At 38.6% G+C, this 24,096-nt stretch overlaps 2 protein-coding genes across 2 annotated transcripts; both read right to left on the bottom strand.

Annotated features, from left to right (window-relative positions):
- Positions 1-309: 309 nt before the first annotated feature.
- On the bottom strand, positions 310-22,949 carry LOC311041605 (cell adhesion molecule CEACAM1-like). The gene is made up of 6 exons (XM_084052065.1): positions 22,933-22,949; positions 5,458-5,544; positions 4,418-4,699; positions 3,918-4,184; positions 1,973-2,245; positions 310-398 (listed from the first exon to the last, which is right to left on the bottom strand). The coding sequence occupies exons 2-6, from the start codon at positions 5,504-5,506 to the stop codon at positions 319-321; spliced, it is 951 nt and encodes a 316-aa protein (XP_083908191.1). The 5' UTR covers positions 5,507-5,544; positions 22,933-22,949; the 3' UTR covers positions 310-318.
- LOC311041607 (cell adhesion molecule CEACAM21-like) lies at positions 15,458-21,356 on the bottom strand. The gene is made up of 3 exons (XM_084052067.1): positions 21,319-21,356; positions 18,081-18,353; positions 15,458-15,550 (listed from the first exon to the last, which is right to left on the bottom strand). Exons 1-3 carry the CDS (start codon positions 21,347-21,349, stop codon positions 15,471-15,473), a joined length of 384 nt encoding a protein of 127 aa, XP_083908193.1. The 5' UTR covers positions 21,350-21,356; the 3' UTR covers positions 15,458-15,470.
- Positions 22,950-24,096: the final 1,147 nt, after the last annotated feature.

Raw genomic sequence — 24,096 nt, forward strand, 5'->3', positions numbered from 1 at the left:
TAAAGCTACTGTATAACATCATTTTATGATATCAATAGTTTGATAAAAACTCAGCCATGTTGTAGCCTATGTTTAATTGTGCTAAACTTCTCATTTACACCATATGCCCCTTGAGGTTTGCAAATCAATAATTTTAAGACAGCAACATTGTATTACTGTGTAAAGCTTTGAGAAGAAGCCTAAAAACAAACATAGCATTTTCTTTTGTTTTTGTTTTACCGATTAAAGCCTTTTGTTTGAACAGGAAAAATACACATTAGCAAGCATAAGCCAAAAATGATCAATCATCAATCATCAGCATCCAACAGCCTGTAGTCTTCACAGTAGCAGCAGGCCTACCAGGGTCAGGACACTGGCCACCATCATGGACACAGACCCACTGAGTGGAGTTGAAAACCCTGGACCAGAACAGAAGAACCAATCATAACCATATTCTGCATATTATTTTACAGCTATTTTACTGTGTGTGTGTGTGTGTGTGTGTGTGTGTGTGTGTGTGTGTGTGTGTGTGTGTGTGTGTGTGTGTGTGTGTGTGTGTGTGTGTGTGTGTGTGTGTGTATGTGCATGCGCGCGCGTGTGTGTGTGTGTGTGTGTGTGTGTGTGTGTCCAGAGTGTCCGCACACAAAACACGCACGAACGCACACGCACGCACGCACGCACGTACGCACGCACGCACGCACGCACGCACGCACGCACGCACGCACGCACAAACACACACACACACACACACACACACACACACACACACACACACACACACACACACACACACACACACACACACACACACACACACACACACACACACACACACACACACACACACACACACACACACACACACACACACAAGGTACCCATGATACAATTGAATCTCACCTTTAACAGACAACTGGTGGACACTGGATTCAGATGTTTTTCCAGTAACATCATTCTCAGCTCTGCAGATGTAATTCCCACTGTCAGAGAATCCCACTGTCTTCTTGAGTACATGAGAAGACTCTTCCAATGTTGTTCCATTGAATATCCAGTGGTAACTTGGACTTGGTACTGAGTCAGCAGAACAGGTTAATTCTAACAGCTCTTCCTTCTTTATTTCAGTTACACCTTTGACGTTAACATTGTCTGGTCCATCTGAAATACATAGACATATTATATGCTTGTACTATAATACACTGTAATGTTAAGTTTTATGATAATCTACAAAAAACATCTACAAACTACAGTGCAATTATCCATACAAAGAAAAGAAAATAACCCTCAGTACCCTTAGTCAAAAACAAGACAGAGCTTGTGTGTCTAAAAATAAGTTAGGACACGACCAGGTTCATCATCAAAGAATCAGCACATTAAGAAATGTCATAAGCTTGTTGTATGAGGCTGCCAAAGGAAACAAAGCCTGTTTGTCGTGTCCAAATGTGGTATCATGTTTGTAGATTAGCCATAGATTCATCTTTTACTTCTACTGTACCTGAGTATTTTAAAATAATTGTAATTGATTGTTTAAATTAACTAAAGTAAATGTAAATTGGTTCTTTATCCTATATCATTTAGGAAAGTCACTCTCCGCATTTTTCTTCTCACTGGCTTGAGGAATTGATCTGAACTTGCACACGGGTATTGACACTGCGCATGCTTCTATCGTCTGAAACGCTATGGTATTAAAAAATACCGGAACCGCTGCCTACTGGTCCGCTGGTCATCAAATTATTGGCTTAGGAATGGGACAAAAACTAAAAAATATCTATGAATTCAAGTCTACATGGGGTGACTAGTCGATGGGTGAAAAAAGTTTTGGGGTGAACTATCCCTCTAAGCTTATGGAAAATTGTCTGAAACAATTGATGACATTATTGTAGAACTTATTGTTTGAGTAATTTTGTCTATTTAATAATTCAGCTGTTATTGATAATGCATCACTCATAAAACAAACATTGACAATAAAACAATAATATCACTGGATGATACTTACAGTTCACCATCATGTGGTATCTAGCCTCCTGAGAGCTGATAGGGTTACTGACTCTGCACAAGTATTCTCCAGTGTCTGTTTTCTTCACAGCACTGAAGGACAACACTCTGTTATTGTCATGAAGAGTGGTGTCACTGCTAGGGGTCAGAGGTTGGTCATCCTTCATCCACTCTCTGGTAGAGATGGTTCCAGCAGCATCACAGGTTATGTTGATTGACTCCCCATCAACTGGTTGAATTGTTGATGGTGTGATAACTGCACCAGATATCTTCTCTGTAGATGAAACACAAATATAAACTTTTAGGTATTTTACTAATTGATTCCATTCTTGCATATGTTGTTGTTGTGTGTTTTGGTTAACATAATAATAATAATAATAATAATAATAATAATAAGGGTAATAATAATAATAATAATAATAATAATAATAATAATAATAATAACTAGAAAAAGTGCTCCTCGGAGCACAACTCTCCGCTGTTGGGAATGTTGGGAATGTTCTATCTGTATAAGTGTCCTATCCGTCCTGTCTGTATAAGTGTCCTATCCCTCCTGTCTGTATAAGTGTCCTATCCGTTCTGTCTATGTAAGTGTCCTATCCGTCCTGTCTGTGTAAGTGTCCTATCCGTCCTGTCTGTGTAAGTGTCCTATCCAATTGTTACAGTATCCGCCATTTCTCAACCATTTCGTGATTGTTCCTGTCTTACCTCACTCTTACCAGACTTGTGTTGGGAATGTTGGGAATGTTCTAATTCTTATGTTCTAACTGTCCTATCCATCCTGTCTGTATAAGTGTCCGATCCGTCCTGTCTGTATAAGTGTCCTATCCGTCTTGTCTATGTAAGTGTCCTATCCCTCCTGTCTGTGTAAGTGTCCTATCCCTCCTGTCTGTATAAGTGTCCTATCCGTCCTGTCTGTATACTGTAAGTGTCCTATCCGTCCTGTATGTATACTGTAAGTGTCCTATCCGTCCTGTCTGTATACTGTAAGTGTCCTATCCGTCCTGTCTGTGTAAGTGTCATATCCCTCCTGTCTATGTAAGTGTCCTATCCGTCCTGTCTGTGTAAGTGTCCTATCCGTCCTGTCTGTATAAGTGTCCTATCCGTCCTGTCTGTATAAGTGTCCTATCCGTCCTGTCTGTATAAGTGTCCTATCCGTCCTGTCTGTGTACTGTAAGTGTCCTATCCGTCTGTGTAAGTGTCATATCCCTCCTGTCTATATAAGTGTCCTATCTGTCCTATCTGCCAATTATGTATCAGCCATGCAGCCATTTCGTGATGGTTCCTGTCTTACCTCACTTTGACAGTGGCAAAGACACTGTCAAAGTGACGCCATGTATTTATACAGTATTTCACCGTATTGTCACGTGTCACGTGAGGCTTGACCAATCGGTGTGTCATATTTAGAAAGTGAAAACAATACTCTCCTGCGGAGAGTAATATAATAATAATAATAATAATAACTATTATCATTGTCTCCGCCAGGAGACATTGTTTTCACTTTCCACATGTCAAGCTAACATTGGTCAAGCCTCACGTGACACGTGACAATACGGTGAAATAGTGTGATCTGATTGGCTAGTGACGTATAGCGGCCTATAAATACATGTGGTACTTTGAAAGAGTCTTAGCCTCTTTCAAAGTGAGGTAAGACAGGAATAATCACGAAATGGCTGAGAAATGGCCGATACTGTAACAATTGGATAGGACACTTACACAGACAGGACAGATAGGACACTTACACTTACACAGACAGGACGGATAGGACACTTATACAGACGGATAGGACACAACACAAGTCTGCTGGCGGAGACTTGTGCTCCGTGGAGCACTTTTTCTAGTTATTATTATTATTACTATTATATGGGTAATTATGGGTAACTAAAATAGTTATGGTAATTTGTATAATTTTAACATATTTATATTATTCACTCATTCCCACTCACCCAGAACAGTGACAACTGAGGCCTCAGACATGTGATATCTCAGAGTCTTGCTATTAAAGGCCTGACAGTTGTAGTTACCACTATGACCAGCATGAATGTTCATTAGTGGGAGTTCTGGTCCAGGAACAGGAAACGTATTTCCATTCCGAAACCAGTAAAACAGGGCAGCGGGCTTGGAGACAGCTGAGCAGGACAGAGTGAGGTTTGACCCTTCTTCATAGTAGTCTTTTGAAGGGGAAACCGTCACTTCAGTGTTTTCGGGACCAACTGTAGATTATATTATATATTATTATCATTATATTAGTAGGTGTAGAGAAAAATACATGTACTCTAGCAGCTTTTCCAAAATTAACCTAAAGAGATTAACACAATGACAGAAGTGAAAGGCAAAAAGCAACAATACTGAAACAATAAGTTAACCAAGCTCCATTTTCCATTCTATGGTGACTTAGACTATATACTGCAAGATATTAAACTAAACATGCAGGTTAATAACTCACAGTTGATGTTGAGCTCTACTGGTTCACTGGTGTCATTACTGATGGGATTGAATACATGACACCTGAATGGTCCCTGGTCATAGCGGGTCACATTGACTATGGTGAGAGTGGAGCCTCCATCACCAAGCTGAACTCCCTCACTGGGTGTGACCTCAGAGCTGCCATTCAGCCAGCGATAGGAGAGGGAGGTACCAGAGGAGACAGAGCAGATGAGGACTGCTGTGTCTTTGAACTCCACATAGTCGGTTGCATTTGCTCTCACGGTCACATTTGAAATGGGCGCTGTAGATGGAAGAGAAAGAGAGTGACCAAGCTGTTGGAGTGATAGATTTGGTCATGTCAGTTAGCCTTGCAGTGCAGAAACAATGTGAACTAAAGGAATGATACAGAAATGGCAAAGCGTTTATGCATGCATGCCTTGTGTGAGGGCTACAGTAAGTCTCAAAACACAGTGTAAGGCAGTGGTTCTCAAAGTGGGGTCCGGAGACCCCCAGGGGTCCTTGGAGGGGTTCCCGGGGGTCCCCAGAAAAAGTAGTTAGTACAGCATCACAATAATGTTAACCACTTTAACCATTTATATGTTGGCTATTCAAAAATGGCTATTTTTGAAAATATTTGGAAGAATATCGAAAATGTTTGGAACATTTTTAATAATTTTGATATTTTTTTTTACACTTTAGCAAATCTTCTCTTCTGGGGGTTCCTGGCACAAAATATAGATGTGATTGGACACACCATAATAAAGTAATAAATAATCAATTCATAAGTCCATCAAAAATACAAAATTGTTATCTCTTCATTCCCAGATTTCCCATGTGACCACATACCATAATTATCTTACACCCCCACCCGAAACCTTTGTGTTAATGTACTTGTTTGTTTGTATTTATTTATTAATAGTTGGTTGTGTTTTTTGCTTAACCAAAATAATTCATTCATTCACGTTTCTTTTTATGACAAATCAAAGGTCATATACATATAAAAAGATGAAATGAGTATTAAGTCACTTTTCAGAGGATATTTTTTATTATAATACTCACTGTGGATCTTCAGCATGGTATGTCCTTCCATCAGTTCTCCTCCATCCATGGGATTGTCTGGTAGAACTTCAACTCCATGGCTTAAACCTGGAGGAGACGGTTACAGGTTTAGATTCAGGTGAAGCTTAAATAAGGTAAATGGATTTTTATTAGCATTAATAAAGAAGTGAACAATATAATAGGCTCTACTGTATGTATCATGTAAACAGCATTGTACAAATAAACACTGTTGATCTGTCTGTCTCTCTCTCTCTCTCTCTCTCTCTCTCAAACACACACACACACACACACACACACACACACACACACACACACACACACACACACACACACACACACACACACACACACACACACACACACACACACACACACACACACACGTGTATATCTGTACATATAATATGTAAACTATACATTATATACACTGTATGAAAAAAGACAACTTGTGCATTTGACAATACAGCACATACATTTTTTACAGTATGCTCTTCTTGTATCGTGTGTCCTGTATATCATTTAGCTCTGTTTATGTGAAATAATGAGAACTCACCTGAGACCAATGTCAGGATTGAAGTAAATTAGGCTGGTTCGCCAATTGTAGTCTATTACAATAAGGAGAAGAAGTTGAAAGGTCCAGACCAGTAATGTTCCTCAAGTCGATTTATTGGACAAAACAGAGTACAGAGCACAGGAGCACATGTCAGCCTTGCTGCTACATGGTGTGGCCGGAACAGAACAGAGCAAGAAGAAGAAGGCAAGCACAAGAAGGCAAGGGGCAAGAACAAGGGACGGTTTCTTTGTCCTCACAGTATATATAGGCAGACTTCACATGTGTGTGTGGGTACTTGCATACACTGGATGTGCACGTCGCTAGGTGTGTGTGCTACATCTCTTCTTCTGTGTGTGTCCATTGTGCAGAAGAACAACACCCCAAGATCCTAGAGGTCAGCTAAGGTCAGATGCCCTCTGGGTAGCCTCCTTTGAACTGGACATCTAGTGTTCTCTGGAATGTGCTGTAGACCACTCAATATCCAAACTTAAGTCCCTGTGTGTGTTCAGATTGGGCTCTATAAGTCCATAAATGTGTATCAATTTACTACATTCCCCCCTACGGAGGGCCCTATTGGTCCTTCGTAAACAAGGGTACAACAAAGAAAATCAAAACACAAGTAAGAAAACCATAATTCAAAAACATACTCCTCAAAAGACAGAACTCATCACACCACACCATCTCATTGCCCCCCCTTGATAGACAAAGTACTGGGACACAATCAGACAAACATAAAAACAGGCATCAAGATTACACAGTATTGTCATAAGGTGATTCACATTCAATTTCAAAATAAAAATAGACAAACTGTTCCACAAATCATGCAAGAATATCAGTATTTAGAAACGTGTCGGCTTATGATCACTGCGTAGCCATGGATCACATGACGCTCGTCTGACGATAACCGGCAACACTGGAACTTATTTCCCAATAAAACAAGCTTAAAAATAAAACAACTCAGAAAATCTTATTCACAGAAAATACATAGGATGCTCACGTCGCATCAAAATGCATTCCCCTTCCAATCAGTGTGCAGGTCTCTCTGTTCCTTAAACTCTGGGAAAAAATGTTAAACATATTCACAACATCACAATCTCACGGAAAACCACAGTTTTCAGTGAATAAGTAGCAGCCCTCGGCCGCAACTCAACAGTTCCCAGTAGCTCAACAACGAAAATAAAAAACTCCACATTTGATACAAGAGACCAGAGAGTGAAACAAAATCCTTTACAACACTGCAATAAAACGGCAGCCAAACACTCCGCAGTTTAAATCACCATTATCACAAACATATAACCCACATACATTCATTCAACAAAACACTAGTTGATACAGCTTCGTCTTCACTCACTTACAGAATAGTAGATCTGCTGGTTTGTGTGTAAAAACTCTCCCCAATTTTCAAATTTAGGATATGTAAGATAATACATCTGTTTGTACTTTAAATCTCTGTTTTCCAAGGCCAAGAGCTTCCGAACCTCTGTCGGACCCGCTCAATTGAAATGTTAAAATGCCAGAGGTTAGGCCATAAAAACAAATAATCTTCACATTCGTGGCAAATACCTTGTTGACTCTTTTTCTTTCACATGTCAACATTCCTCTAATACTCCTCATTTCAATTTAGTCAGCTAAATATCAACAAACATATAACATCAACAAACAACCTGTTGAAAAGACAGACAAACATTGAAACATGTTAAACCTTCCATCCAGTCCACAAACACAAAGTCCAGTGACACGGAGCAGAGATGGATTATGTGGCATAGGCAAAGAATGGGTGGGGGCCATCTGTGCCCCTCAGTGCTGAGTGCTGTTCCCTGGTTGCATCCTTGCTGCAGCTGTCTGTGCAGCTAGCAAGCCAACATGCTGCTGTCCTCTGTCCATACTACTCTGAAGTTTTCCTGTAACCCTCTTTTTACTTCTTTTCTTCCATGTCGTCACAGGGGTTGATGCTGTGAGGTTGAGTTCTAGTGTCATCACAGGGTTGGTGCTGTGAGGTTCCATCGTAGATCAGTTGAAAATCAGTTCTTGTCAATTTTCCATAGCCTGCTCCTCTGGTGGGTCTGCATCTGTGTAGGAAGATGGTCTGCATCTGGTCCGGATGAGCTTTCAAAAAAATCTTCTTCCCAAAAGAAAATCACAGCTTGTACTCCTCTTCTCAAGTTCTTCTCGTGTGGAACGGTCACAGACACTCCAGTGTCCAGCACTGTTGTCTAAAAAAGACCAAACCATTTACACGTCCTGGCTGGAAAAAGACCAAACCATTTACACGTCCTGGCTGGTTCGCCAAATTATTGTATATTGCTGGTTCGCCAATTGTAGTCTATTACAATAAGGAGAAGAAGTTGAAAGGTCCAGACCAGTAATGTTCCTCAAGTCGATTTATTGGACAAAACAGAGTACAGAGCACAGGAGCACATGTCAGCCTTGCTGCTACATGGTGTGGCCGGAACAGAACAGAGCAAGAAGAAGAAGGCAAGCACAAGAAGGCAAGGGGCAAGAACAAGGGACGGTTTCTTTGTCCTCACAGTATATATAGGCAGACTTCACATGTGTGTGTGGGTACTTGCATACACTGGATGTGCACGTCGCTAGGTGTGTGTGCTACATCTCTTCTTCTGTGTGTGTCCATTGTGCAGAAGAACAACACCCCAAGATCCTAGAGGTCAGCTAAGGTCAGATGCCCTCTGGGTAGCCTCCTTTGAACTGGACATCTAGTGTTCTCTGGAATGTGCTGTAGACCACTCAATATCCAAACTTAAGTCCCTGTGTGTGTTCAGATTGGGCTCTATAAGTCCATAAATGTGTATCAATTTACTACAGGATGAACAATGATATCATGCGTGTTTCCATTTCTGTTGTGGAATCAGGTTTGTACGAAATAGAATCATCACAATGATGAACATCAACAGTCAACTCTGTTTATTTCATTCACAGCACATGCAATTGCAAGGTGCAAATGAAAGCGTTCCTAGTCGTCACCCCTGTGTAAAGTCCACAACATGTACTTTGTATAGCCATAATTGTACTGCAGGGAAAGCAATCATCCTGCAGCTCAATACTTAAACTAGCAATTAATGTTATGTGTGTATGTACAGTATGTATGCATGCTGTATGTATGTATGTATGTATGTATGTATGTATGTATGTATGTATGTATGTATGTATGTATTGATGTATTTTGTTGTATACTGTATGTAAATCTGCCAAAGTCATTCTACTGATATCTAAGTGGTGTTAATATACTTGATAATACTGGTATTTTTTTATTGTGTCTTATTACAATTGACTGTTGACAATTATATTACTGTAATTTGTTTCACTGGTGCAGAAAATGATAATGAAGCACATGGTTTGAAGATTGTGATTATTTGTAATATTTGTATTGTTAATATGGTGTTGGAGTGAAACATGTACATTCTCTGAGTTCAGTAATATTTAATACATTGATCATTTCCATCATAATGCAGTACATGGAAATTACTGTATAACTTGTAGTCACTCATACATATTGTCTATCTGTATGACTCCATAGTATTACCATAATGGAACATATGTTGAAAAAAAGCATTTAAATAAAATAACATACGGTAGTTGTCTTTATTTAGTTTTTCATCCATGTAAGTTTTAATGCATGCGTGAAAAGAAAAATAAATGAGAAGATTTTTTTTTAAAACTGCAATGAATAAGAAACTCAAGGTATTACTTTAATTTATTGAATAATTTAATAACGATTTTAAAAACACTGAAAACAGAACAAAACAACAGTGCAACAAAAAACCATACACAAAAAGAAATACAGAGTTTAAACTCATAACAGTTTCAATTCATGATAACAGTTTCAGGATGATTACGGAGTAATAAATATGTGTGAAAAACTAAAACTGCTATCTGAGAAGTGCATGGGCTTAGTAACCAGTCGATCCTCTTTTCTGATTGGCTGTTCATCCATCATGACACTTTGCAACCAGCCTTTTTTGGGGAGACCTTAAAATAGACAATTATAGTTAATTGTCTCACCTATACTGGAGACAAAGGCATGGATACAGTAAACATTTTTGTAAGTCTTGTTTTGCACATGAATCCTCAATTATATTATAATTATATTACAATTATTATAATTATCCTTAATTATATCAGGCTGACTTTATTACTGACAATTATTGGCACCACACAATTGGTAGCACATACAAATCTTTTGAATCCATTTCAATTGATTCCTCATACTTGAATAATTAAAAACCAAAAGTGTGTTCATTGAGAACCCCCTTTCTACTAAACTTGCTTGCATAGAGATGGTCAAGTATTATTTTAGCCCCACTAGAGGTGGGACTCTAAAGATATAGCAATGCTGTGAAATAATGACTTGTTTGCATTGATGTGAATATTAATGTTTAGTGAATTGGCGCACATAATAACCTTGTATTCAAAATGATGTGAATAATTGCCTTGTCTTGCATCTAATTTTATTTGGTTAAACATACAGTATGTATGGGCTTGACATACATAGGCCTACTACATGAATCACCATATCAGTGATATGGTCATTCAGTGACCACATCTAGCACCACCCAGAGGCCAAAATGTAAAATTGTGCACTGAATCTCAAAATCATGTGGGTGGATTGCATGGAACCTACTGAGCAGATTCATGCTCACATGAACCCTACTAATTTGGCTATGACCTTTCATCTAGCTCCACCAATAGGGTAAAAGATCTGCTTGTTTTCCATTTAAAGGCGATTTGTACAGAACCTTTCACTTCCAAGCTTTTGCTGTTAATGATGAACTGATAATCTATCAGTTAATCGCATTAAGTTGCATTCTTAATATTTTGTACTGATTGTCCTCTTAATAATATTACAAAAAGAGTAACGAGTAATGAATAAATAAATACATAAAACTTTGTGTAAGGAGCCCAACGGTCCAACACCAGGTGACAACCTTGGCATTTAGTAATGATTAATTAACCATTAATTGGTGTCCTTATTATAGTGTAAAAAGTGGATATAAGACTTGTAGTCATGCTAGAAATTGTAATGTAATTTAACTTCTGAATACTCTCCTTTTGACCTTTTAGATTGCTCACCAATTCCTTTATTTATAGACCTAATACTCACCTTGTGAACAGCTGGAGATCGCCTTTGTCCTGTTTCCTCATGCATTTCTGAATAGTTCTCATATACAGGTATATGTGTACATTCGTTCTCATATACATGTACATCTTCCGATTCTAGACATAGGATACAATGACTCGTCTCAATTTTCTTTTGCTTATTGCTTTGGTTTGTGTAACCAAATAAGGAACCAAAAAGGAACAGCTTTGCTGGTATTTATGCAAACTCTCATACATGGAAAACATTGGAAAGTGTTGTCAGACTTTCATGTTCATCTCAAAATAGAACAATAGATCATATAATTATAATTTGATTTGCTGGAATTAATTTGGTATCACATAATATGTTAATATACAGAAATGCTTTTAACAACTTATAGTTAAATATAACCTATACGACCTGTCACCTGCAATGTACTAGTAGCTGAACCACCAATAGTTTGTCTCTCCGTTCGAAAACACTTTAAAAGATGCTTTCACACTTGATCACTACTAATATATATATATATATATATATATATATATATATATATATATATATATATATATATATATATATATATATATATATATATATATATATATATATATATATATATCAACATTTGTTTGCACACTGTCAAAACAAAACTTATAGAAAGACAAAGTTGAATTTGCCCCAGGTTGACATGATGTGAGTCTGAAAGCACCTAAAGAGGACATGATTTTCTAAAAACGGGATAATATATTAATACAATGTTTAAGAATAAGCCCCGTTAAGATGACAGCTAGCAAAAATGGTGCTACTTATGAATCATAAATCAAGGCAATAGTAGGTAGCACCAGTAGGTAAGCAGACATACAGTACAGTAATGCACACACTACCATTTGTAACACACACACACACACACACACACACACACACACACACACACACACACACACACACAATTTTGTTCTCCTTTATGAGGTGTGTGAGGTCTCTGTTGATGACATGTTACGGCTGCACCAGTGAGCTGCTGTTGTTATGCTAATCTTCACAAGTAAAGCGGCCACAGTCGTGGGTGAATCAGTAATATTCTATAATATTATATATATATATATATATATATATATATATAATATTCTATAATATTATATATATATATATTATATATATATATATATATATATATATATATATATATATTCTATAATATAATATAATATATTGTGCCATTTAACAGCACAACAATCAGAACGTAATAGGGTCTATAATTAAAAAAAAAAAAAACTTTCCTCTTTGTCCTTACAATCAAGAAGCCCGGAACTATCACAGCTATAAAACATGCAGCTGTTATACCAGCAGCCCCAGCAGCTGAAATGTCACCAATTGGATGTGGATCTGAAATACCTATTAATGCCAGTGAAGGAGCTTCATTATTTAAAAATAGAAATACAGTAAGTTGTTTTGACTGGACAACCATACAGTAATTAGTCTTGCGTTGTCACAATGCGAGGCAGGGAGGTGTAGGACCCAAGTGCAAGATGAGAGGCAGAGGCAGCGCAGCTCAAATTAGAGTGTTTATTAAGAACACCAAACAAGAGAAGTAGGCAGCAATCCAAGTCTGGTACAGGCAAAGTCAGTAACCGGTTAAACAAACAGAACACGAAAGGGACAATACAGGAGTTAAGGGAAAACTATACTGGGAAAGCTAGTGGAACCTAATACAAGGCAACAATATGAGGAGACAAATACTGGTATAAACTCATACAACTACATTCAACGAACCAACAAGGAACTGAAGCAAACACAGGACTTAAATAGACAGGGGATTAACAGAACGCACGTGAACACAACAGACAATCAACACAGGATAGGCTTAACAGGCAACGAGCACAGGTGACTAGGTTACAATAATCACAGGGAGGTGAGACAAGATAGGAAACAGTAAACAAGGCAGACAGGAAACACTACTACAAAACAAGAGTAAGGAAAACCAAGGCAAAGGCAACAGAGGCCCAATTCCAAACTCCGCCCTAAGCCCTCAAGCCCTGCACCATCTTTAGCTTAAGATAAGTCAGCTAGTAAGTGCCTGAGTGTGGGAGGGTTTAAGGGCTCCAAAAGGGTACAAAAGCAATGGAACAGCCCTTTGTAACGTCCCACGTTACCTTGACGACAGACTGACTGGCCGTGCTTCAGTAATAATAGTAATAAGAAGAAAAATTAGGAATTCATAATTAATTTGATCATTATTCTAGCTAAATTTCATATACATAAATCCAAATTTAGCCATTCCAAAGTAAACCCTCATTCTTTGTATTTGAGATTGAAGCCAGGCAGTACATGAAAACAATTTATGACTCAAAAAATAAGAAAGCTGCAAGAACTGTCTTTTTGTGTTCACTCTTTAATGTTTTCTGTTAGTAAATCCCCCTGGCTCTGATGATGTTATATAGATGTATTGATAACTTCTTTGTTTGTGTATGTTTGTGTTTGTTCGTTTTGTATTGTCCTGTAATTCATGAGAATATAAATAAAGATTTGTAAAAAAAAAAAAAAAAGACTGGCCGTGGTAACTCCCACTACGCAATGTATTGTGGGCAATTTCTTTGCCAAAGTCTCCAAAGGTACTGACTTACCGAAAGGGTGCAGAAAGGGGCGTTCCCGAGCCCTCGCTGACTTCAGGCTGACTTTCCGATTTCATTTGGAACAACCCTCAAGCCCTTACGGAGCTCACATGAACGCGCACCCAAGTCAATGAGTCAGTGAGGGGGTGGTTTGGAATTGGGCCAGAGTTACAATACAAGAGTGCCGAACATAATGAACGGCCTAAACAGGCCTAGAGAACCGCCCTTAGGAGTCCAACACCATATAAGGGCATACAAGGTCCAAATAATAAAGTCACCGTCCACGGCCCGAGGAGCGGACCGTGACATGCGTAGCCAGACGATCAGATATCTCCGCGTAGGCTACTGATAGGTCTGGTGACATCTACAGTAAACTCAATGAATGAATGGGCATCAAATAAATAAATAACAGTGGGAATCAGATGGGAATCAAAATAAATAAATAACAGCATTGCAGAACAAATGCAAATACTTTAGGGTGGTCCTTATAGGGCATAGAAGAGTGGCGACCATCTTGTGGTTCCACAAATCGAAAGCACATTCCTTTTTCCCATAGAGATTTCAGAAAATATTTATATTATATTATTATATCATTTAATATCTGCCGTCCTAAAATTCTCATTCAATGAAGACATCTGCTGTTGTGATGTTGATAAGATCACACGGACCACATTTGAAGATGTAGATTTACTGTATTGGCTGATAGCAAGCACTTGCATAATTGTTCACTCATCAAAATTTTGAGAACTCCCTAATAGTGACCTAATTGTGATGTTAATCAGTAACACAAAAGAGGACAAGCGATAAGGCCAAAGTATTGTCTCCTCCTAAAACAAGATGACAAATAAAAATTGCTGCCGATGTAGCTGCTGATATTTGAATCTTCATCTTGGGGTCTGTTAATCTGTTAGCACACATTCTGGTGTGAAGTTAACACAACTGCAAAGGCTCCCTAAAAATACAGATAAATGCCCCCATAAAGGATTCAAAACGGGTGTCAATTATGAGGCTATAGGCTAGGCGAGGCAAGGCAAGTTTATTAGAGCACATTTCAACAACAAGGCTTTACATAAGACATAGATTACAACATCAAGACACAGCATTAAGAGAGTGCAAAATAAACAAATTGAAATACATTATTTGACTGACAGAGAGCAAGTGTAAAGATCTAAGAAATGGAGTGATATGGTCCACTTTCTTGGTATTAGTAAGGACTTGAGCAGCAGTTATTTTTTTTAACTGCTGAGACATTCTTTAATCCTTGATGAATTATTTAGGTGATAGATGGCTGACTTTGAAATTGTGTTAATGTAGCTGTTCAAATTCCAGGTCTGAGTCCATGACTACAGCGTGATTTCTTGGCTTTTAACATTACTGATAAGGTTGACCATAGTGCACAGTCTATGACAATCACCTCTGTTATAAAGTTTTAACATAATTTTATGATATCAATAGTTTGATAAAAAATGATCAGCCATGTTGTAGCCTATGTTTAATTGTGCTAAACTTCTCATTTACACCATTTGTCCCTTGAGGTTTGCAAATCAATAATTTTAAGACAGCAACATTGTATTACTGTAAAACTTTGAGAAGAAGCATAAAAAATAAACATAGCATTTTCTTTTGTTTTTGTTTTACCGATTAAAGCCTTTAGTTTGAACAGGAAAAATACACATTAGCAAGCATAAGCCAAAAATGTGGCCAACGTCTCTTAGCCTCCAATACATCAATCATCAACATCCACAGCCTGTAGTCTTCACAGCAGCAGCAGGCCTACCAGGGTCAGGACACTGGCCACCATCATGGACACAGACCCACTGAGTGGAGATGAAAACCCTGGACCAGAAGAGAAGAACCAATCATAACCATATTCTGCATATTCTTTTACAGCTATTTACTGCGTGTGTGTGTGTGTGTGTGTGTGTGTGTGTGTGTGTGTGTGTGTGTGTGTGTGTGTGTGTGTGTGTGTGTGTGTGTGTGTGTGTGTGTGTGTGTGTGTGTGTGTGCGCGTGTGTGCGTGCGTGTGTGTGTGTGCGCGTGTCCAGAGTGTCCGCACACAAAACACACACGCACGCATGCATGCACGCACACACACACATACACACATACACACACACATAAGGTACCCATACAATTGAATCTCACCTTTAACAGACAACTGGTGGACACTGGATTCAGATGTTTTTCCAGTAACATCATTCTCAGCTCTGCAGATGTAATTCCCACTGTCAGAGAATCCCACTGTCCTCTTGAGTACATGAGAAGACTCTTCCAATGAATGTCCAGTGGTAACTTGGACTTGGTACTGAGTCAGCAGAACATGTTAATTCTAACAGCTCTTCCTTCTTTATTTCAGTTACACCTTCGACGTTAACATTGTCTGGTCCATCTGAAATACATAGACATATTTATATGCTATAATCTACAAAAAAAATCTACAAACTACAGTGTAATTATCCATACAAAGAAAAGAAAATAATCCTCAGTACCCTCAGTCAAAAACAAGACAGAGCTTGTGTTTCAAAAAATAAGTTAGGACATGACCAGTTTCATCATCAAAGAATCAGCACATTAAGAAATGTCATAAGCTTGTTGTATGAGGCTGCCAAAGGAAACAAAGCCTGTTTGTCGTGTCCAAATGTGGTATCATGTTTGTAGAATAGCCATAGATTCATCTTTTACTTCTACTGTACCTATTTATATATTTATATTTATTTTATATATTTATATTTATATATATATATATTTTAAAATCATTTTAATTGACTGTTTAAATAAACTAAAGTAAATGTAAATTGGTTCTTTATCCTATATAATTTAGGAAAGTCACTCTCCGCATTTTTCTTCTCACTAGCTTGAGGAATTGATCTGAACTTGCACACAGGCATTGACACTGCGCATGCTTCTATCATCTGAAACGCTATGGTATTAAAAAATACCGGAACCGCTGCCTACTGATACGCTGGTCATCACATTATTACTAAAAGATATCTATGAATTCAAGTGGGGTGACTAATCGATGAGGGAAAAACATTTTTGGGTGAACTATCCCTCTAAACTTATGGAAAATTGTCTGAAACAATTGATGACATTATTGTAGAACTTATTGTTTGAGTAATTTTGTCTATTTAATAATTCAGCTGTTATTGATAATGCATGCTATTAATCACTCATAAAACAAACATTGACAATAAAACAATAAAACAACTAGAAAAAGTGCTCCTTGGAGCACAGGTCTCCGCCAGGTCAGGTAGGTTATTGTGGCCTCCTGGTGGCGCTATAATAGGCCAATGTGAAAAGGGTGTCATTTCTTCTTAGGCCTGGCACGGCAATCGGACACTGCATTCATGATTTGATGCATTTTGTTCAAAAAATGTGTTTTGCTAAATTAGACCTGCTGGTGGCGCTATAACAGGCCAATGTTAAAAGGGAGACATTTGCTCCTCAACATAGTCTGAATGTGTGTGCAAAGTTTGACCGCAATCAGACGCCGCGTTCATGATTTGCGGCATTTTGTTCAAAACAAGCCACTACTGCAAACTTTAGATGTCAATCTTAGCCAATCAGGATGGAATATGAAAAATCAAACACATCCGTCTTGATCACATGACTATAGAGATCATCTGTACCGATTTGCGTGAAATTTGGATAAAATCGGAAGGAGTAATATCAAAATGTGTGTTTTACATACAGTAAGTCGGCCTCCTGGTGGCGCGATAAAAGGCAAATGTGAAAAATTCAGGGCAAAGGTTATTCCTTGACCTCTAGGGAGTGAGCTTAAAAAGTTTTACACAGATCGGTGCAGTTATCGGTAAAAACACAAATCGGCCTGTTATAGCACCACCATGAGGCTGATTTGAAAATGTCCAAGTGGCATTTATTCGTGGGCATAGTGGAAATATGTGTGCAAAATTTCAAGGAAATTGCATGCTGTGTTCATGATTTGAGGCATTTTGTTCAAAACGGAGTACTCCTACAAACTTTGGAAGACATTTTTAGCCAATCAGGATGGAATATAAAGACCCGTTTCGTTTAATGACTATAGAGATACTGTGCACCAATTTGCGGGATTTTTGGACAAAATCTGTAGGAGTACTGTCAAAAAATATGTTTTGCACAAATCGGCCTCCTGATGGCGCTATAAAATGCCCATGTGAAAAATGTGGGGCAGAGGTTCTGCTGTGGCATCCAGGGAGTGTGTGTGCACAGTTTCACTGCGAGCAAGCCAACGGTGCCGGAGATTAGCTGTACACAGACAGACAGAATGACGGACGGACGGACGGACGGACGGACAGGGGGTAAAACATGCTCTCTCGCCATGCCTTTCGGCCTGGCGGAGACAATAATATCACTGGATGATACTTACAGTTCACCATCATGTGGTATCTAGCCTCCTGAGAGCTGATAAGGTTACTGACTCTGCACAAGTATTCTCCGGTGTCTGTTTTCTTCACAGCACTGAAGGACAACACTCTGTTATTGTCATGAAGAGTGGTGTCACTGCTAGGGGTCAGAGGTTGGTCATCCTTCATCCAGTCTCTGGTAGAGATGGTTCCAGCAGCATCACAGGTCATGTTGATTGACTCCCCATCAACTGGTTGAATTGTTGATGGTGTGATAACTGCACCAGATATCTTCTCTGTAGATGAAGTACAAATATAAACTTTTAGGTATTTTACTACTTGATTCCATTCTTTCATATGTTGTTGTTTGTTTTGGTTAACGTAATAATAATAATAACTAGAAAAAGTGCTCCTCGGAGCACAGGTCTCCGCCAGGTCAGGTAGGCTATTGTGGCCTCCTGGTGGCGCTATAATAGGCCAACGTGAAAAGGGTGCCATTTCTTCTTAGGCCTTGCACGACTGCATTCATGATTTGAGGCATTTTGTTAAAAACATGTGTTTCGCTAAATTAGACCTGTTGGTGGCGCTATAACAGGCCAATGTTAAAAGGGTGGCATTTGTTCCTCAACATAGTGTGAATGTGCGTGCAAAGTTTGAGCGCAATTGGACGGTGCGTTCATGATTTGCGGAATTTTGTTCAAAACAAGCCAATAATGCAAACTTTACATGTCAATCTTAGCCAATCAGTATGGTATATGAAAAATCAAACACATCCGTCGTGATCACATGACTATAGAGATCATGTGTACCGATTTGCGTGAAATTTGGACAAAATTGGAAGGAGTAGTATAAAAAAATGTGTTTTACATAAGTCGGCCTCCTGGTGGCGCTATAAAAGGCAGATGTGAAAAATGCAGGGCAAAGGTTTTTCCTTGACCTTTATAGGGAGTGTGCAAACAAAGTTTTACACAGATCGGTGCAATTATAGGTAAAAACACGAATCGGCCTGTTATAGCGCCACCATGAGGCTGATTTGAACATTTTCAAATGGTAGTTCTTCCTCGGCCTAATGGGAATGTGTGTGCAAAATTTCACGGAAATTGCATGCTGTGTTCATGATTAGAGAGCACTCCTGCCAACTTTAGAAGACATTTTTAGCCAATCAGGATGGAATATGAGAAATCTGAAAGACCTGTTTCGTTTAATGACTATAGAGATACTGTGTACCGATTTGCGGTGTTTTTGGACAAAATCTGTAGGAGTACTGTAAAAAAATGTGTTTTGCACAAATCTGCCTCCTGGTGGCGCTAGGCCCCTGTGAAAAATTTGGGGCAGAGGTTCTGCTCTGGTATCCAGGGACTGTGTATGCACAGCTTGGCTGCGAGCAAGCCAATGGTGCCGGAGATTAGCTGTACACAGACAGTTCGAATGACGGACGGACGGACGGACGGACACACGGACGGACGGACAGGGGGGTAAAACATACTCTCTCACCATGCCTTTCGGCCTGGCGGAGACAATAATAATAAGTGTAATAATAATAATAATAATAATAATAACTATTATTATTATTATTATTACTACTATTATAGTCATAATCATAATAATTATGGGTAACTAAAATGGTTTTGGTAATTTGTATAATTTTAACATATTTATATTTTTCACTCATTCCCACTCACCCAGAACAGTGACAACTGAGGCTTCAGACATGTGATATCTCAGAGTCTTGCTATTAAAGGCCTGACAGTTGTAGTTACCACTATGACCAGCATGAATGTTCATTAGTTTGAGTTCTGGTCCAGTAACAGGAAACTTATTTCCATTCAGAAACCAGTAAAACAGGGCAGCGGGCTTGGAGACAGCTGAGCAGGACAGAGTGAGGTTTGACCCTTCTTCATAGTAGTCTTTTGAAGGGGAAACCTTCACTTCAGTGTTTTCGGGACCAACTGTAGTTTATATTATTTATTATTATTATTATTATTATTATTATTATATTAGTAGGTGTAGAGAAAAATACATGTACTCTAGCATCTTTTCCAAAATGAACCTAATAAGAGATTAACACAATGACAGAAGTGAAAGGCAAAAAGTAACAATACTGTAATAATAAGTTAATCAAGCTCCATTCTCCATTCTATGGTGACTTAGACAATATACTGCAAGAAATGAAGGTAAACATGCAGGTTAATAACTCACAGTTGATGTTGAGCTCTACTGGTGGACTGGTTTCATTACTGATGGGATTGAACACATGACACCTGAATTGTCCCTGGTCATAGCGGGTCACATTGACTATGGTGAGACTGGAGCCTCCATCACCAATCTGAACTCCCTCACTGGGCGTGACCTCGGAACTGCCATTGAGCCAGGTGTAAGAGATGGAGGAACCAGAGGAGACAGAGCAGGTGAGGACTGCTGTGTCTTTGAACTCCACATAGTCTGTAGTGTTGGGAGTTATGACTACATTGGCGATTGGCTTTTCCAAAAATATTTATATCAATTAATTTAAGCCTAGAATCAAGCCATCCAGGATCCTGGTGAATCATGACCATAAAACCTTTTTTTTCTGTGATTTTTTGTATTTTATATTTAATGATATGATATACTATATTTAATAAATACCCTTTGTTTTGCCGTTTCCAAAAAAGTTTTTTCACAGAATCAAACGTTTTATGGTCATGATTCACCAGGATCCTGGATAGCTTGATTCTAGGCTTAAATTAATTGATATAAATATTTTTGGAAAAGTCAATGGGAAAAATGCATTGAGTATTTACTTCCGGCACCAGGAAGTGGGCGGGAACTGCGATGCCCTATATCCTCGAGATATTGCAGTTCCTATAATCATGTAGGCCTACCCTAAGAATTTATGAGACATTCACAGAAATGTTAAAGATCATACAGTACAATCACCTGTGATGTTAAATAGTTTTTTGTTTGGTACATTTCCCTTCATTGTTTGCAACTTGGAACAGTAAAAAAAACAATTCCAGTAAGCCATCTATCCCCTTTTAATATTTTTGCCTGAATTTAAACATTCAAGAAAAATAATTTAGACACAATCATTGTGTTCTAACTTTCAAAATAGCCATTGAACCATACTACCAGCAACACTTTTGTGCCATAATCAGTAATCATGATGAAACTTTCAGAATACTGTAGATACATTATTATGAAATGAAACATTCATTCCTATAGCGTATATTTTCAGCTAAATATCACGTCAGTGATGCAACATCATAAAAAGTATCTACTTACCGTAGATCTTCATCATGGTAACTCCTTCCATTGTCACTGCTCCATCTGGTACAACACTGACTCTGTATTCTCCACTGTCATTAAGATTCAGATTTCTGAGCTCCAGGGATCCAGTCGATCTGATCAAAGTGATCCTGTCTTCATACCCTGGTGCAGTTACATTTGTACTAGTTGTTGAGGTTATTATTACCATCCAATAGTTTGTGGCATTAATAAAAGTCCAGGTTATTGCTACAAGTCGGTTGTCTGGTGGATTTATTGTTGTGGTGAACACCACACTCCCTCCCAATGCGCCATTCAGATTCTCTGGTAGAACTCCTGCACCATGGCTTAAACCTGAAGGAGATAGTTACATATTTAGACAGGATTCTGTTAAAGTGTACACAATGTTTTAAAAAGAATATATCCGTGTTTATGAACCATTACATTCTATAGGCCTGTTTGCAGGGGCGTCATTTGGGGTTCCAGGGGATGGGAATTGCCACCCTATAGCGTTCGCATTTAACCCAAAAAATCTGGTATTTTATTCATATTTCCTCCACCTTTGAATGTTTTTCGCAGATTACTCTAATTTTAGATCGACCCTTTTTTTCGTCACTTGTTTTACATTCATTAATCACTTTAAAACTGGCCTCCCTATTTAGGGCAAACAATCCCGATTTCCAAGCTCACCACGTATCGCATGTGATGCATTGTGAGCTTGTAGATCAGCTTGTAGGTTGGCTACTTTTGCTATTTTTGCAATCGGCTTAAGTGTTTTTTACCACCCTGATATATATATATATATATATAAAAAAAAAAATATATATATATATATATATATATATATATATATATATATATATATATATATATATATATATATATATATATATATATATATATATATATATATATATATATATTTTTTTTTTTTATATATATTTATTTTTTTATTTTTTTTCTCAGTAAGGTTAGAGCAACACTTGTTCAATGATATATTATGCACTCGTAAAGTACATAGACCTACTGTCTTTAAGGTGATTAGTCCAAGTTTCCCCAGTTGGCTAACATTAGGCTACTGCAACTTATTTTCCATTTAATTTCATTACTAAAATATAGGCTATTCTAAGAATAGCCGATTTTGGCACGTGAAAACAGACATGCATGGCTAATTCTCTGTATTCAAGGGTGCTTACCTGTAGAGGCCATACATACTGGGAACAGAACAATTAAGAAATGCATTGCAAATGTTTTGATCTTCCAATCAGCCCAGAAGGTGACAGATTAAAGCAACAGTCATGTTATGTTGATTAAATAACTGGACACATCTCATTGCTCATTCATAGCACTGCCTCCAGTGTACCTGCAGACTTCAGCAGTGCCAAACTCTGCACTATCTCACCCTCTAGTGGTGTGATTACATCTCACTCTCACACACACACACACACACACACACACACACACACACACACACACACACACACACACACACACACACACACACACACACACACACACACACACACACACACACACACACACACACACACACACACACACACAAACAAACACTGTATATATATACTGTATATCATTTAGCTCTGTTGTGTCAGTGAAATAATGAGAACTCACCTGAGACCAATGTCAGGATGAACTAGAAAATGTGCTCCTCGGAGCACAAGTCTCCGCCAGCAGACTTGTGTTGGGAATGTTGGGAATGTTCTTATGTTCTAATTCTTACAAAAAATAGAACATGTTACTGTGTCATAGTAACATGACACACTGTCTGTATAAGTGTCCTATCCGTCCTGTCAGTGTAAGTGTCCTATCCGTCCTGTCTGTGTAAGTGTCCTATCCGTCCTGTCTGTGTAAGTGTCCTATCCGTCCTGTCTGTGTAAGTGTCCTATCCGTCCTGTCTGTGTAAGTGTCCTATCCGTCCTGTCTGTGTAAGTGTCCTATCCGTCTGTCGGAAAGGCGACATGTAACCACTAAATGTTAGCTTGGCTGATGGCACTGATGTCACTTCGGAACGCGCACCGCAGCGCTCCGAAGTGACACATCTATTTATAGGCCGCTATACGTCATGCGTCTCACTAGCCAATCAGAGCACACTCTTTCAACGTATTGTCACGTGTCACGTGAGGCTTGACCAATGTTAGCTTGGCCGAGGGGGGGGGGCGGAAAGTGAAAACATAGTCTCCTGGCGGAGACAACAATGGTAATGTGTGTTTCCATTTCTGCTGCAGAATCATGTTTGTACTAAATAGAATCATCACAATGATGAACATCAACAGTCAACTCCGTTTGTTCTATTCACAGCACATACAATTGCGAAGGTGCAAGTGAAACTTTCCCTGTCGTCATTCCTGTGTAAAGTCCAACAACATGTACTTTGTATAGCCATAATTTTACTGCATTGATGACATCCAACTTCCAGTATATATAATGGTGCATGCATGTGTGCGTGCGTGCGTGCGTGCGTGCGTGGCTGCGTGCGTTTATTTGTTTATTGTTATTGTTATTTTCATTCAAGGAAAGGAATATCATACAGCTCAATACTTTAACTTTCTGCTAATTACAGGATTTAGCCTAGACATGATGACACACTCAGATATGTCACACAGACAATGGGGACACGGGAGACAATGAGATACAGCAAGGTGCAATGCTCATTGTTCTGTAGGTAGCCTACTACAAGACCTATTGTTCCATTTTGTCGTATTTAAATTATCTGCCAATGTCATTCTACCGATGTCAAAATACATGACAATGAAGCATATGGTTTAAACAATGTAT

The sequence above is a fragment of the Gymnoscopelus microlampas genome (assembly GCF_963454915.1).
Source record: "Gymnoscopelus microlampas genome assembly, chromosome: 3".
Taxonomy (NCBI): domain Eukaryota; kingdom Metazoa; phylum Chordata; class Actinopteri; order Myctophiformes; family Myctophidae; genus Gymnoscopelus; species Gymnoscopelus microlampas.

Coding starts and splice junctions, on each gene's coding strand:
- LOC311041605 (XM_084052065.1), bottom strand. CDS start 5,506: ATGGATGGAGGAGAACTGATGGAAGGACATACCATGCTGAAGATCCAC. Junction 4,700..5,457: donor TACCATGCTGAAGATCCACA/GTGAGTATTATA, acceptor TTCCATCTACAG/CGCCCATTTCAAATGTGACC. Junction 2,246..3,917: donor CTCAGTTGTCACTGTTCTGG/GTGAGTGGGAAT, acceptor TTTCATCTACAG/AGAAGATATCTGGTGCAGTT.
- LOC311041607 (XM_084052067.1), bottom strand. CDS start 21,349: ATGGAAGGAGTTACCATGATGAAGATCTACG. Junction 18,354..21,318: donor TACCATGATGAAGATCTACG/GTAAGTAGATAC, acceptor CTTCATCTACAG/AGAAGATATCTGGTGCAGTT. Junction 15,551..18,080: donor ATACCACATGATGGTGAACT/GTAAGTATCATC, acceptor CTTCTGGTCCAG/GGTTTTCATCTCCACTCAGT.